Below are 17,260 nucleotides of genomic sequence, written 5' to 3' on the forward strand. Positions count from 1 at the left end.
TTATTTATTATTGGTCATTAAGGTTTTATTTCGCTTTAAAGAAAATCATAATTTTTATTCAATTTTCATCATTGATGTCTCATTTTGCTATTTCAAATTCTGTTTGAACATACATTTTTTAAATAAGCTAAATAGGTAGGTAGCTAGGTCTTGCGTAAGTAGTTAATTAACAATTTATTCCATTCAAGTTCAACTGTGTTTTAATAAAAACCATACAAAAAATTGTAGATAATATTTCATTGCACAAAACAAGCTACGAAGATTGAATCAAAATGACCATTTTTTTCTAAAGCATAATAATACCATTTAAAATTTGAAGGTATAAGATTGAATAATTCCTTCCAATTTTCTAATCATGAATATAAATTCTTCAAACTTGAAAAATAATTTAATAATTATTTTCGTTCAACAATTGTAAGTTTAAAAAGTTAAAAATGGAATACATTCTAATTGAATCTATAAATTCCGAATGATGAATGTTTAATTTACAACGCTACAATTTCCATTGCTCTATTTCTTAAATTTTCATTTTTTAAATTGCTATTGAAATTGCTTAATTTTGAAAAGTACGTGGCACAATTTTATGATTATTAAATTTTAATAATTTAAATAACAAATTTGAAAACATAGTTTTTAATGCTCGTTTCCAGAATTATTGAAATTTGCAGTCTTAGTCAAGGGAGTGCAAAAAACCCAAAAGTGCAAGTTTATTTCCAAAGAGTATCTAATTTTGAGTTTCTTTATAAATTAAACTTATGCCAATTGTATGGCTTCCAGTTTCTAATTATATATTATTCAATAATTTAACTTAAAGTATTGAACTTTAAATGTTTCGATTTCAGAATAATTTCACTTTTAATGCTTTAATTTACAGTTTAATTTAGCATATTTCAAGTAAAAAAACAACAAATTTCAGTTTCAAAAGCTTATAGACATTTAAAAAAAGAGTGGCTATTCTGATTAATTGATTTACTTCAGTGAAGTATTTAGACTTGAATAATTCCAAAACTCTTTTTTTTTAAATTGATACCCTCAGAATTAGAGTATTTTAAGTTTATTTTAATATATGTAATTCAAAATCTAAAGAATTGAAAATTTTATAATTTAGACATTTATGATCAAAAGCTGTGTTTATGTAACACATATTTATTTTCAGGAATGGCGACATCTGAATTGGTGGGTATGAATAGCTCCTTGAAAAGCACTAGCCAGACGACCTTGCAGAAGTTCAGCATCGTCAAAACATCATCATCTTCCATAGAAAGGTGGTATCCTGAAGAATCTAATTCCGTGTGCAAATCATCTGTTGTAACTTTGAAAGGCTGGAGCGAAGGAGCAGACAACCCACGTGATGATAATGAGGTAGCTGCCTCGGATGAACACTTTGAAGATAAAGAGAGCCCAGTCGATTCAGCGCATGTAAATAGCACAACCTCCTTAGATAATTCAAGAAATTCACAAGGATCTTTTAAAATTGTTGAAAGAACGCTAGTGCACGACGGAGTGCACAGAGAGTCTACATATATTTCAAATGAGTTAAGAAATATTAGAAAATATAGAAATGTTGACCCAACGGAAACGATTGAAGCTATCGAAGCCAAAGAAATAGCCCCAAAGTCTGAAATTTGTACCGAGGCGTTAGAAAACCTTAGGGGTGAAGCAGAGTTTGAAAAGGTGATTGATAAAAATCGATCGAGTTTCGTTTTTTTAGATTTGTCACAAATGATTGAAGGGAAAGCGATTTCTTCAGAAACTTTAGATACGCCACCAAATAGCTGGTCTCCAGAAGTAATGGATTCTGGCTACCCTAATTCCGCTTCAATTCACGACATGACACCAGAGTACGATTTGCCGAGTATAACACATGATAGAATCTCAGACGCTGAATCACCCAGTGTTGCGGAAGCACCAAGGCCGGGATTTTTGGAATTGGTTGAGGTAGAAAATGGCGATTTAGCAAATAATAATCGAGACTATGAGGGAAATAATATGATCGCTGTGCATGACGACGAAGATGATGATCTACAACCGCTTATTGATGTTTTGGAAGATGACATGGAGAACGAAAATGATATTTATGTTTTGCAAAATGGTTTTCCTGCTTGGCTGCTCCGTATATTGCAGATGCAAGACATTGATGTTGCTGGTCATATGGAACCAGTTTATCGTCTACTGGATGAGGCGGCTGGTGAGATTAAAACTAGTGTTACTTAACCATTCTTTAAATAATAAAATTCTTAGAAATTAAAAAAAACTCAACTACAAAAATATAAAATAATTCAAAGTTAATTAAGTTATTTAAGTTATTCAAAAAAAATTAAGTTAAAAGTTAAGTTATTCAAAAGTAGGCGACATGCGCCTACAAAAAACGGTTTTCGGAATATGTTTGATTAAGATCAAATCCATTTAAAATCACTTCAAACGACTTCAAGTCACAGAATAATTCACCTATTTTTGGCAGAAAATTAGATGACACGTATTTCACCGGTTTGAGAACAAAATCATTTTGCGAAGTTATGAGTACGTATTTGATATTTTAGGGTTGATTTTTTGAAAAGTGCAACCTTACTTCTTGAGAACGTTTTTTTTGTTTTTCTTCATTTTTTTTGTTGCATTAATACTTCTATATGGAAAACATTCATTAAGTTTTTTACCGCCCAAACAATTCTTGCGGCCACGAGTTTTTTCTCTCTCGAAAAATGACAGTTTTGCATTTCTTTTAAAAACAACGAACGTTTTTACGAAATGCTAAAAAAACTTTCTTCGTTTTAAAAAGTCCAAGAGAAAACGCGTCTTACTCTTTTATGATGTCTTGCATTGTTCGCGATAAAAAATAAAAAAATCGATTCTCCGAGAGGAAAAATCTCATGGCTATTTCGAGTGATTTTTGACTCATATCTCCGTATTGTGGCAATTTGTGACGTTTCAATGAATCTCTCCTTAAAATGTCATGTGACACTAGTGCTGACCCCAGTCCTATTTCTAAATACGAATTATAACTGTAATTTTATATAATCGTCAATCAAAAAATTGATAATAAGATACAACTATTTGATACTAGAATAATAATTCTTTACAAATTTTTTAATTTATCTTTCATAAATTCTTTATTCATTTTTTAATTTGAAGAAATCGATACAATTGAAAGATTATCTCAAACAGCAGCCCTATAAACTATTTAATTATTTGGTGTCAATAATATTTGTCAATAATGAATCGACACGGGTAAAAAAAATTGTTTGAATAGAGAAGCATAACGTGTTACAAAACCTTTGCGACACCTCCCCCCTCTATGTGACACTTTTACTATAGGGTAGTTCTTCCTCTCCTTCAGAGCGTCACGTAATATGTAAACGCGCCCTTACCAAATGTCGTTTTTTTATAAGAACAAGTTGTTGAAAAAATGTCTGAACCTAAAATTTTAAAATACATATAACTTTGCAAAATCGTGTATTGCGCAACAAGGGGCGAAAGGCGACAATTGCACGAGGGGGAAGTCAGATATCACACGAGTGAAATTGTTGCCTCGCTCCGAGTTGCGCATACAATTTTTCATACAAAATATATCGAAAATTTGACTTGAGATGCCTGAAAGTTCTTTGCGTCTCATCAAAGTTGTTATTGTTTGTAAATACGTATGCCATGACAGACATAGGTTAGAAGGACGCGCTGGAGAGTAATTTGGAAATATTTAAATGAAACAGTGAAGAGAATGCGGATGAAAGGGGGACAGCGGACGGGGTCCGGGGCGGAGACCCAGTTGGAGGTTGGAGGGGGGCGAAGCCCCCCCCCCCCCCCGAAAGAAAAGAAACAAACACAAATGTATAAATGCGTTATATCGAACGCTTGATTTTTCCGGAGCAACTCGTTTTTAGCAGTTTTGGAACGTTTCATGATTTTCGAAGGTAGGCTGAGTAATACTTCGTCGTATCCATCATTGCCGAAATGGATTAATTTTTGAACAATATCCATTATTCCGAAAATGAGATGACACACATTAGGCACGTTCACGATCGAAGCTGAAGACTGAAGTTAGCCTCGATTCTCGAAACGAGGTTCGAAAAGACGGAGAATGGCTGCAGACAACTGTCATGAAAAATAATATAAACCAATGCTATAAATTCACAGAACTATTATGTACTTCAATAGTCTATATTTTTTTAAAGAATTTGACGCCGTTTCTATTTTCTTTTATTTTTAATAAATATATAAGTTTCCTTAGTTTTTTATTTAGATTCCTTTATTTCCTTTATTTATTTATTTTGTATTCATCGAGAAAAATAAGTTGAAACTTTACAATTTTCTCCACCGGCCATGTATAGAAGACTATACTTTCCAGCTGGTCGATTAAGCTTTTGTTTGCATTTACTTGTTTAACTGTTTGCATATTTAATTCCATTCAAAATTTTGGATTTTTCTCAAATAATTATTTTAAATTCTTTCCTTTAATAATACATCGTTCCATGTGTGTGTTCATGGAGAATATTGATAAGGAGCCCAAAGTAATATCTGGTAATATAACGAAAAATAATCACTTTTGCCGATGGAGTTTCACGCCGAAGCATCCCGGGCGTTGCGCTAGTGTTCGAAATGTGTGGAAGTATGGCCGTCGACTTGTAAGCACAATTGTATTACACCAATTGAAATGAAATTAAATCTAACCATTAATTATTTATTTGAGAAATTATTGGGTCATATATTAAAAAATTAATAGTTGAAGGTAAATATTATTTTGTTAAAACGCAGCCATATTCCCATAGATTTCGAACGCTAGCTCCACGCACGGGAAGATTGGGCTTGGAACTTCGTCCGCAAACGTGCTTGTTTTTGGTAAAGTCAATGTACAGGACTTTAGGCTCCTTATGCACATTCTCCCTGAGTGTATGTCTATTATTGACAATAGTTAAGAAATTGATAGTTTTCCATAGTCAACTTGCCAATAGACATACAAAATATATCAATGTTAGGATCAGTGCCTGGATGTACATTTTACACTACCGTCGGAAATTGTCAGCATGATCAGCAAAAGTAGTATTCAAAATAACTGCTACCTTTATAACGTGACTAATCATTTATAAATTGAGCGAGAAACTTTTTTTTAAAAAGCCATTGAAAATTGGCCCGTCCGAGGCTAGAGTCGCCTCCGTCTCTCGCCCCTTGAGCTGAAAAACCGCGTGAGCCAGCAGCTCTAGGAATTACTAACTGTGTGCCAGTAGACTAAGAGGTGTATTTATTTATATCATTATTGATAGTACTTATTGATTTCAAATAGACTCACGCTTTTCGGCAAATGCGCACATGAAAAAGTTGCTTATAGGGGGCGCATCAATACAAGGCCGAGGCAATTAATGAACGTTGGGGGCTTCTCCACCCATAAAATTCTGAACCGTGTACATGGAGTTTACTGTGTGTGTGTCTAATTTCGGTTTCGAGTTCTCTGGAGTTAAACCGAATGGTTTTTGATAAAGCTACCGAACGCGCCCTCTGGTTACGGATAGAGGGTCAGTGTACCAAGGGTTTCTGCTGAATATGGTCGCGGACAATTGTTCAGGGATGGTCCCGAAGGAATTAACACACAAGATGAAGCGTAACAACCGTACCGAAAGACGAATAGCACCTGGGAGAGGTGTCTCGAACGGTGACTGGGATACTGAGTGATCTCAGAATATGCAGCCTTATCATACCATGCGAGGCTCTACAAGGATGGACGAACCCCTTTCCCTAGCTTCTCGCAGAAACAACAATGATAGCACCAAACATAGTTATAGTAAGTGCGTTTCAAAACAATCGAACGCGCAGAGCAATAATGCCGACTACCCTACAGGTGGCGGAGCCAATAAAGACGGAGTTAATGAGATGGACCGGTGGTATATTGAGACTTTTAGGCGGACGGATCGACTAAATGAGGAATTATCAGAGAGCTATGATACCAGTATAGCCCCTGAAAGAGGAGGTTACATGGCACGACTGCATGCTCTACTGTGGCGCGAGAAACATCCTGAGCTTTCGCACGTTTCGCATCAACGTATGTGAAACCATGCCGAAGCAGCCAATCTTTGGCAAATGCAAACTGTAAAACAAATCAACAGCTGATCATAAGACTAAAAGACGAATGCATGAACTCACTACAAAGGTAGGCTTAGCAAGAGAGTACGCATCCCGCATTCAGTCTGTGATCGAATACATAACATCTGGCAGAAATTTCACCGCCAATGTTCGACAGTTTGCACGCGACTTGTCCATCCGTTAACATACACTTAACAAGTCAAAGATGCTGACCATCTGCCAGCAAATTGCTGACAAAATACAGATACTATCTGATGCTAGGAAAATCTAGAGCGGAGGTAGAGGTGGGTCAGAGAAAAATAATTGTTTTTCTCTGACCCATCTCGACTCATCCAAGATCCTCCCGTTACTGTCGATCATCAGCCCAAACCAGAGCAATTCAAAGCATTTTGGAAAGAAGTCCATGAACTCCAGCAGATTCAAAGAACATAAGTATCTTTAAGGAGCTGTGCAATTCCCGCGTAAAACCTGAATGAAGAGGGCCCACCTATCATTACCGAGGAGGTGAAAAGGGTATTAAAAGGCATAAAAAACTATTCCGCTCCGAGACCAGATGGTATCAAAACCTTCTGATGGAACAAGTTTCCTTTAACACACAGTAATCCTGCCGAAAATGGGCAACTTGACTGATCCGAAGAATTATAGGCGAATCACTTGTCTAAAAACACTGTATAAAATATTCACAGCTATCCTTATGAATATGATTGTTCCGACAATTGGACCTGTGTAACAAGAAATTTACAAACAACATGGCTCAAAGAAAGGCGTAGTAGGATTCTTAGAAAAAATTCGAGTAAGTTAAAGGGATATTTACAAGTTTTGAAAAAATTCAAAATTAATTTAAAAAATTGAAATTATTTTTAATAATTTAAACGAAGTGTCTACGTGTACTGACAAAATCCATCTATTTGTACCATAATTTTGGTGCAAATAGACCATGGCCTAATTAAAAAAAATATATATTTAGGCAGATTTCGAACAAAAATGTTGACTGCAAAAGAATGAAAAACATTTCCTTGAAAAATTGAAAATAATTTTTTCATTTTATAAAATTAATGTTGAGAGAATATTGAAAAATATTTACAAAATTATAAAAAATGAATGTGGAGGATTTTAAGGAAATTCTTTAATCAGGCTGGATTTCAAAAAAAAATGTATGAAAAATTGCAAAAAAATTCCGAATCATTTAGAAGGATGTCTAGAAGTTCTGAAAAAATTAAACATAATTAAAAATTTGAAAAAAATGTAAAACAACATGTAGATATTTTAATATTACGAAATAAAATTCTCAAGGATTTTTAAACTATTTAAAATTAAAATAATTAAAATTTTTATTTAAGAAGTTTTCAGTTCATAAAAGAAAAATGTAATCGTTCAATTTTGAATGTTTCTAACTTCAAATTACCAAAAATAATATAATTTTTCAAATTTATTGATTAATAATGTAATGTTTGAATTACAATTTAGAGCATTGCATTTAATTCAAAACTGTTCACTTGAAAATTTTTGGTAACTTCCATTTTATACGTGTAAATTATTAAGCATTAGAATACAACATTTTCGTATTAAAAAACTTTTACACGCAAATGTTAAAAGCTAAAAATTTAAGAGTTCCACTTTCAGAGCCTTAATTTGTAGTTTAGTTTTTATTACTTCAAAAGGAATCATTTTTGGCTTTAAAGTTCGATGTCTTAAATTGCATTGAACATGAAAAATCTTTGCGAACCGGGAAATGACTGTAAATTTTTTTCTTTTACTAAAACGACCACCATGAATAAACTTAGTAACTTCTCAAATTAATATTCACACTAGGAATTTTTGCATTAGTGACGTAACCTCCAGGCTTGCTATTGTCTTATAATAAAAATAAATATTGTAATATTCAGTTTTACAACCAAAAGTTTATCCGTGAAGAGGTTGTAGCAGGATAAGCATGTTGCACTGTCTCCAGGTTTATTTGGTTTATATTTTAGGGGCTAAGTTACTACTATTGTACTAATATATAATACACATTTTTTCTAGAGAAATGAAAATGGTACTTCATTGTAAAAAAAAAACTGTAATCTGGTTTCCAATCATATTTGTCTTAGTTACTAGTTTCCGTATGAAATTCAGCATTAAATAATAAAATTTATTTAAAGTATGCGTAAATTTTCTATCGCACAAGCTATAAAAATATTCTTTAAATTTTTTATCTAAATTTAAGTTTCTTTCAGGTAAAACATAATTTCTTCTACTTTTTTTTAAGTTTGCGTGTTATTTCTCAATTTGTGATTTGTCATTTGTGATTGATCCACGAATTTTCCTAGTCAACTGGTCGACTCGAAATATACGTTCTGTGGTCAAACTATGGTACAAGCAAACAGTTTCAGATTCGTAGCAAGTAACCAAAAAAACTAGGGATAGATAATATACGTCATTGTCAGTATTGTCACCGGATTTCTATCCTATATGCGTCATTATCAGTTAACTGGTTAATCTAAATTTAAGTTATTTCAGGTGGGGATGCTGCAAATGCTGACTTTGATGAAGGTTTCAGTAGTTCCTCAGATGAAGATCTCGAAGACGATGATGAAAGTAGTACCAGCGAAGGTATTGGAAGTCTAAACATTGAAGACGTCTCTAAGGACAGCAGAGGTGACAATCCTTAAAACATTTCGCTCGTTAAAGGAGAGACTACCGGGAAACTTTTTAAAATTTGTTGTTAGATACTGATTGCGTTTTTACCTACATATTGCTAAAAAAGAGTGTAAATTTCTTTATAAGACATCTCCAGTTAAATTCACGATTTAAAACATGTCGAATACACTGAAGAAGTCGGTTTTCATTTAAACTCAATAATCATTTACTTGATATTTTTATGTTTACCTCTTAAAAAGCGGTTCATTATTTTATTTTCTATGTATTTTAAAAGTGTGCTATGTTTTTTTTTAAAGTCAAAGCGCAAGTCTCGAATGTGCAGTCGCGCATTCCCTATAAGCTAATAGATCTATTATTTGGCTAAAAGCCTTTTTTTTAATTTGATAAATTTGGGGTCTAGAAGAAAAAATGGCTTATTTCCTTTTCTGTTGTTGTAAATACGAGAATATTTTCCAAGATACTCTTATATATAGGGGAGAAAAGATAGAAATGAAGTAATTATCTTTTCTAGTTTAGAAGAGCCGTTAGATCAGATAAGTTAACAAAATTTTAAATACCTGTACCATACTCTTGGTAAGACTGAAACTGCATATCATTCTATTCTCACGATGATATGGGAATTATGAATTATTCCAATCGATAACATATTCCCAAAAATACGGTGCGCTTCTCATGTTCGACAGTATTCTTTAAGACGTATTAACTGCGCATCATGAGTATGACACGATTATTACGATTATAGTTGTCAATTTCTCTCAGCGGGGGAAATGCGAAACTACCGTGTTTAAATTATATGTACGTTTATAGAGTTATAGAGGTATAGAGTTAAGCGTGAAAGAAGGGCTAATTTATGGTAACAATATTTGTTGGTTTTTTACGTTCACAATGATATTATTAACTGTAATAATTTACCTAAACTTGAAGTATAAAAGATAAAGCCGTAAAATACCTATGCCCAACGGAGCGAATAAACCAATAGAGGACAAAGATTCTTGAAAGATTTTAGAGAAAGGCGATCAGCTTCTCAGTTTTGCGGTATCACCACTGAGTCAAGTTGCGAATGAATTTCCTACATGCTGGAATGGCTGGCGTGTCATACCCGTGCTGCGCATGTGACCTGTATAAAATACCACAATATATCATAGAATTATCATTAAAAAAATTTTAAACCAAACACCTTCAATATATTTCTTTATTTCAATTATTAGCGTGGAATGAAATTACAGGGTATACAATGTTACTTCCATCATTGAATTTATCCTAAGCCTATACATACTCGGTGTGTCACATTACGCATTATTTTAAGTATTTACATGATAATTCATCCCTTACGAATGATGTCGACCCAACTATCACCTACAAGCTAACATGATCGTGAACATTGCCCTCGTACATTTTTTTGTCAAGTTTTCGAATCCACAGCTTTTCTCTTAAACCAGAAAACTGTTTCTTATCTCTCATTCAAAATGTTTCATTTACTTCAATGCTTTTTGTATACTTCTGCAAGACTTAAATTGATAAAGTCAGTAGTGAAAGAAGTAACAAAATTGTAATGAAATAAAGAATTAAAAAATACTTGGACATTAGGGTGGCCCAGAAATATAAATGTTCGAATCGCGCAGTCGCCAAATCGTTCTCTTGTGGAAACAAATAAGCATTGAATTCAAGTATGCTCATAGGGTTCGTGTATTGTAAAAAATGAAATGGCTGCCCATAAAGTGCGAACAAAATTTGGGAAATGTAGTGGTGGGCTACAGGTTTGGGCCTGTAGCAAGAAGCTTTATGGTCACGCCTGCATCTGGAAGTCCTAAGCCTCTAACAATAAGCCACTGAGTTCAATTTAGCTGACATCAATTCTGCAGTTTACGAGTGAAGCTACGTTGGGCTGAAATTTTTAATTACTCACTTTTGCAATTGCTTCAAAACTATAATTAAAAAAATAATTCTCTTTTTTTATACATCTGTTATCAGTATCCTCAAAAATGCTTCTTGAAAAATTATAGTTAAACAATCATATGCAATGCTCGCTACGAGTCTACAAATATTGCAATTTTATGGAACTTTCAAGATGTCTCAATTTTTTTTCTCAATTTGTCTAAGTATTAAAATTGGACAAAATGCATCTTTACTAAAAAGAGAATAAGTTTGTAAAGGGGTAAATAAATTGACATACAATTTCTTGAACAAAATAGAAAAAGTAAAAAAAAGTATACGTTTTACGTTGTAAACTCCATAAGACACAAAGTTGCACACAACATAATAAAACTGTTTTTGTTTAAAAATAAAAAAAATGCATTTATTGGTTTCCGCGAGAGAATGATTTAACGACTGCGTGGGTCGAAAATTCCAAAATGTACATTTTTGTGCCACCATATTGGACATCATAATAAATCAGGTTGGTCACCAAGGTCCAAAACAAAATTCACGTCCATTTCTCGATTTATGGACATAGTTACCACGATTCATTTTATACATAAATAAATAATTTCGAGCTGCAGAAAAATATTTTTTCAGGAATTTAAAGTCTGAGAATGAGTAATATTTTAACATGATTTAGACAGTTCGGAATACAAAACAGTGACTTCAAAACATATTTTTCACATCATTTCCGAAATAATTCGAGAATTTATAACAAATTGTTTGTTACGGAAGAATTATAATCTTACAATACCAACTTCGAGAGAGTCAATAAATCACGTAATCGGTTTTAAACTAATTTTCTATCGCCCCTTCCCCTGTCATTCTTATTTCGCTTCGTAAATTGATGAAAATTCACATAATATGGCAGGAAACCTTCAACACGATTTGTAATATATAATATTAAACTTTTTTTTCTTAAAGGAAATTTCCATTAAAACGTATAAAGAAACTAACGAATTCCCTATGGAAAGACTTGCAATAATTATATAAGAATGATAATGTGACTAAAAATAAAAGCGTGGAACGTAAATATTTAATAAAAGTTTGTTAATTTTTTTTCAATTGTATATTTTATTTACTCTGTTTTTCGTGTTTTTAAATCATTTTTCTTCCTATGCATTTTTGCTTAAACATCTTTTATTGCACGGTTTCTTTTTACATATAATTTTGAGCATACCAATTCCTAAATTCGAAGTCCGTCAGGGGGGGGGGGGCAACTGAAATTTGAACTCTGAAAAACTTTTCATAGGTACTTATTCTTTTCTAACAGTACGGAAATTTTGGGGATGCTATTTCGGGGGGGGGGGGGGGCAACTCACATTTTATAGTATTCTCTATCGTCAAGTGACATACATTTGAAAGTATAAACTAGTTACTTTTTACTATACAGGTACTTTTTATGGCAACGAAGTTACTTTTGTAAATAATAATTGGTAAATAGTTTAAAAAATCAATCATTCTATATACTAAACGCTTTTCCAAAGCTAAAAAAATTGTTTATAAGGTACAATGCCACTTACAGGAGCATTGCATCCTGAGAAAGAATTTTTAGTCAGGCAAGAATCATACTGAACTCGAGGAGGGGCAGATTGGACGTTGAAGCTTTCGAACAACTATTGTTGTTAAAAATTCACAAATAATACAGATAAAAATAAGTGTATTTGCATTGAATTGCATTAAGAAAAAGCAAAACCAACTAAAAACTTAATGCTGTTTACAGATAAAGGGGAAAATATGTATTTTATTATGAACAAAATTTAATTTTGAGATGTACTTTAAAGTCATCAGTTCGAATTTTATATTTCTAATATTTGTTTGCTAATATTATCGATTTTATTATTTGTTAGAGTTTAAAAAATTATTTTTTGTTACAATTATAATTGTAGCTAATAAATAAAATTAACAACATTTAGAACCTCAAAAACAAAAGGTTCAGAATATTCGGAAGATCATAACAATAAAAAAATATATATATCCCTTATGTTCATTGACTGACTTTTGCAAACAGGAGCTACACATTTACGACCGATGCTTTCGGCAATTATTAACAAAAAACAACTTTTACAGAAATTAAAAGATTTAGTAGGCTACACATTTTTCAATATACTTTTTGTAAATTTCCCGAAAACTAGTAATTTTAAAAATAATTTTTCAAATCTACATTGGATGTCAATACAAAAGTCAGACTGCCAGATCAAAGCGCCTGCTGTTGGAATAATTTCACCACCGTTTCCCCTCCGGATCTTAATAAAACTGAAAAGTGGGAGGCGATGCATGGGGTTGGTTTGAATTGAGTACTTCAGCATGTCGTCAATGAAATACATACGGCTTTTGGGGGAAAATGTTCTAAACGTAAAAGTTATTCATAAATGTACGAATAGTAATATTTGTCCAGTGTAGAATCTATTTTCTCAGCCATGTTCCATTATTTTGTCGATTGACGACCTTTGAGTGTCAAGAAATAAAATATTCAAAAATTCAGGTTAGTGTATCAGATTGGGTACTCTAACCATAAATTTCGGATGGTTGATTGTAATTGTCCAGCTGAAAGGTCTTCAACCGATAATATAGGAAATAACATAGGATCCTATATAGTTTCCTGTAGGGGATCCTATATAGTTTCCTACTTGAGATCCTATATAGGTTCCTGTATTGGACCCTATCCAGATGCGCAGTTGTATATTCAATGGCACCTGGAGAGTATAGAAATATATAGAAACCCTATAGGAAAATACTAGTACTATTTAGAGCTTTATAACTTACTTTTACGTTCAGAATATTTATGGTATCTCCTCCAGGTTTGAAATAATATGAATGAATTAGTTACTTTTTTCGTGAAGTAACGGTAACGATAACTAGTTCCTTTTTAAAAGTAATTTACCCACCACTAGTCATCTAAAAATATTACGGTATCGGCTTTGAAAGCCCCCTCCCCCCGTGATCATCAGTGATATTTATGCTGGTCTTTCGACCCCCTTTAAGGGTCACGTGATATATGAACGCCCTCTTATGTTAACAACAAAAGTCTTGCGAAAAAATGATCTAATTATTATTAAATGTTTTCAAAAGCATTGAAGTATATTTAAAAAATATTCAAACACAAAAAAAACTCACGTATTTATCAAAAACACTGAACTTGACGATTTAAAGTATAGCCAATAGTACGTATGATAAGTAAGAATAATTCATCAGATCAGTGTTTTCCAGTAATTGAAAAAGTATTTCGTTCAATGTGAAAACATTTAGAATTCGCTGTTTTGTTTTAAAGCGGAATGCACATCTTTTAAATGAATGGCACAAATTGTGAATCAAAGTTTGCAGTCATTGGCACTCGAGTAATACATTACGAATTAGTGACTCGTACGTGCTGCTGGTTAATAATAATAATAATAATTTCATGAATAATCGTTGGAAAAAGATACGATCGCTGCGTTCACTACTTGGAAATGAAAAACTAAGTGTTATTGCCGCCGACGATTTCGGTCACCCTTTATTTTAAACAGAAAGCAAATTCGACGATTATGCAATCTTTGGAAAAAGAGAGTACCGAAGATTACAATTTTCTTACAAATTTAATCAGTTGATTACAAACAAATAAAAAACTTCAGTAAAAGTTCTTCAACTTTGGAATTTCAGACCTTCAATGTTTACAGAGAGCCTCGATACTTCTTTGCGCGGCAAAGAGCCTAATAGATGAAAGAAAACGTACAATCACAGTCGATTAGGTACAACAACTATGATAATAATGACAATAAATCAAGTTTATTCTTGTCGTACTTTGGAATGTACTGTCGATTGACAGTAGATAGTAGAATAAAGAGAAAAGTCCACCTCTATTTTTTTCGCGGACCAGTTAAGATTTTGTCAGATTCGTGATATAAACTGACATCTTATTCTTTTTTCATGTGGACGCAGTGTACTTTTCCTTGTGGGCACTGGTTAATCATAAATACTTCTTTAGAATGTACCTCTATACCATGTGATTTGACAACTTTAAGACATCCTTTGGATCTTTTCATGTCTTTAAAGGGTCCTCAGGACGTCCTCAAGACGCTCGCCAAAAGACGTCTATTGGACAACTTTAGGACTTGTGTGACCACCGGGTTTCCAGCTTGTACGCTACATATTATTCCGCGAATTGCACTCAGTAACTCTTAGACTAGTATTATACAAAATAGATAAAGCCTAAGGCTCAACGCTTAACGTCCCACATTATTCTTTTTTGGAATCTATCGCAGAGGACAAGAGCAGGCTGAAAGGCCATCGATTTTTATCTTTCATTAGATTAATTAAAAAAAAAGTATTGTTATTTGGACGAAGATTAACAATTTATAAAATACATCAAAATCTCCTTATCAAATTTTTTTTATTCAGACTGAGTAAAAAAAATTGGACCATGGTTATGGAGTAATTTATAACTTCTGAAATAGAAAGAACCTCACTTTTTTGAGTTGTTTACCAAATATCCATTTCTTGGATTAGGCTGACCTTGAATTTTAATGTTGTTAAAGAAAGTATTATCAGATATAACCAGAGGGTGACACGGCACTCACTTTCACACGTAACACACTTTTGTAAGAACAGACATATTTGTAAAACGTAACAAAAGAACCTAACGATAGTGTCTGAATACAAGGTCTATAAGTATAAACTCGACCAGAGATTGAGAGGGTTACATCTCTATTTTGAGGTCGCGCAGGTTTGTTTTCTTGAGACCTACAATTCACCTGATAAATGTTAAGTGACTTCTAGAAATGTTGATAGAACCTTTTCACTCTTCAGATCATGCTGTGTAAGAAAGTATCTGGTAGTATGAAAACTGCACAGTAAACGTTTTGCGTGTGTGTCGAAGCAAATATCGACTTGAATCGACGTAACGTAAGGTTCAACCTTCGACTTTTACATAGCCCTACATACTTATATGTACTCCGTGGACGAATACCTGACTATACGTGGCACCAAATTTTTGCTTCAAAGTTCTTCGGATATACAGTCAAACTCGGAAATAACGCCGGTTTCGGGGCTAGACGTAGTAGAAAGCAAACCCGATAGAGCACCGGTTCGAATGAAAACGCTTTTATTTGTTCGCGTCTCTGTGACCACCGCACACTCCCCGCAGCTCCTTTTACTCTTACCTACGGCGCGGCTTCAATCCTCGGAAGGTATACATCCGGGGGCGTTATATCCGAGTTTGACTTTACAGTGGGACCTCGTTCGTGTCGCTTTCGGCTTCGTGTCGTGGTCACGCGGCTCCTCAAGACCTCGCTCGTGGAAATTACGTCAAAAAGTTACGCGCGCACCACAATCCAGTGCTGTTCCTAATGGTGTCTAGTCATGTCTAGTACATATCAGTGACATGTTAGAAATCATGCTACCTAAGTACGCCCCTGAAACGACCGGAAGGGACGTTTGCGACACAAACGAGGTTCCCGGTTCCAACTCTGAGACACGAACGAGGTCCCACTGTCTTTGATTATCTCCTTGTTAATCTGAAAATAAAAAATAATTGTAGATTAGAGTAAAAAAATAGTCGTTTGATTCTTCTCTTCAAAATCTGATATGATGTAATATTATGAAATTGTTTAAACAACAAGAAGAGCCTTAGTTTATTAACATTATTGAATTGCGTACGCCTGTCCGAAAATAATGGAATGTCCTATTTATTTCCATTGAATTTCTCGGTTTCTAAGAGGTAATAATATACAAAAAAAAATGGTTTAAACGAAAGTTGTTCAGGACAAAGGGGGTCATTTACCTGTGCTACTAGTCTTGACCTTGAACTTGATTCTCAAGGTCATTTAAAGGTCAAGGTGGTTTTTTAAAATAGGAACCCCTATTTTTGACGCCTTATTCGAATAGAGCGGGACATTTTACGATAATCGTAGTTAATGTACTTGTATGAGGAAAATGTAACTCCAACGTGATAACGAACTCGAAATGGTCTTTACAAGATCAAAACAAGGACAATAATTAAAGTATCAAGGCTAACTTTCAGATTTGCAGTCCTTTATAGTCGGTTGTTAAAAACACAGTTTTCCGCAAAAAACTCTCCCTAGCCTTCGAATGACCTTGAAAAATTAGATCAAGGTCAACACTTTCAAGGCCGTTGTCACATTGGAGTTGAATATTCCTTATAAAGGTACATTAACTACTATTATTCTATTAGAAAACGCAATCAAATATCGCAACCACAGTTTTTTTAGCATTTAGCCCTGAAATGGCCTTCTGCAGGTTATGAAAAAATTTAATACCATTTCGGACGTAAAATGTCACGCTCCATTTGAATCCGGTGTCAAAAATAGGGGTTCCCATTTTTTTAACACTGACCTTTAAAAGACCTTGAAAATCAAGTTCAAGGTCAAAACTATTCGCACAGATAAATGGCCCCCTTTGTCCTGAACAAATTTTGTTTAAACCACTTTTTTTGTATATTATTACCTTTTAGAAACCGAGAAATTCAAGGGAAATAAATAGGACATTCCATTATTTTCGGTCCGGCGTACGCAATTCAATAATATTAATAAACTAAGGCTCTTCTTGTTGTTTAAACAATTTCCTCATATTACATCATATCAGATAATAAATGTATTAATTATATGTTATTATTTATCATACTTATTTAAATTATTTAAAC

At 33.5% G+C, this 17,260-nt stretch overlaps 2 protein-coding genes across 4 annotated transcripts in view; one reads left to right on the plus strand and one right to left on the minus strand.

The window, feature by feature from the left end:
- Positions 1-9,880, plus strand: part of LOC117179734 — a 17,248-nt gene extending 7,368 nt beyond the window's left edge. The window contains exons 5-6 of the mRNA XM_033371789.1: positions 1,157-2,188; positions 8,566-9,880. Of these exons, the coding sequence (XP_033227680.1) occupies positions 1,157-2,188; positions 8,566-8,717 (1,184 nt within the window). The 3' untranslated portion in view covers positions 8,718-9,880. The remainder of the gene's footprint in view (positions 1-1,156; positions 2,189-8,565) is intronic.
- Positions 9,881-9,886: 6 nt separating this feature from the next.
- LOC117179735 (rab GTPase-activating protein 1-like) overlaps positions 9,887-17,260 on the minus strand; it is a 112,884-nt gene continuing 105,510 nt past the window's right edge. For all 3 annotated transcript variants that reach the window (XM_033371792.1, XM_033371790.1, XM_033371791.1), the window contains one exon: positions 9,887-16,115. The gene's annotated coding sequence lies outside the window, so the exon portion shown is untranslated. The remainder of the gene's footprint in view (positions 16,116-17,260) is intronic.

The sequence above is a fragment of the Belonocnema kinseyi genome, chromosome 9 (genome assembly GCF_010883055.1).
Source record: "Belonocnema kinseyi isolate 2016_QV_RU_SX_M_011 chromosome 9, B_treatae_v1, whole genome shotgun sequence".
Classification (NCBI taxonomy): Eukaryota; Metazoa; Arthropoda; class Insecta; order Hymenoptera; family Cynipidae; genus Belonocnema; species Belonocnema kinseyi.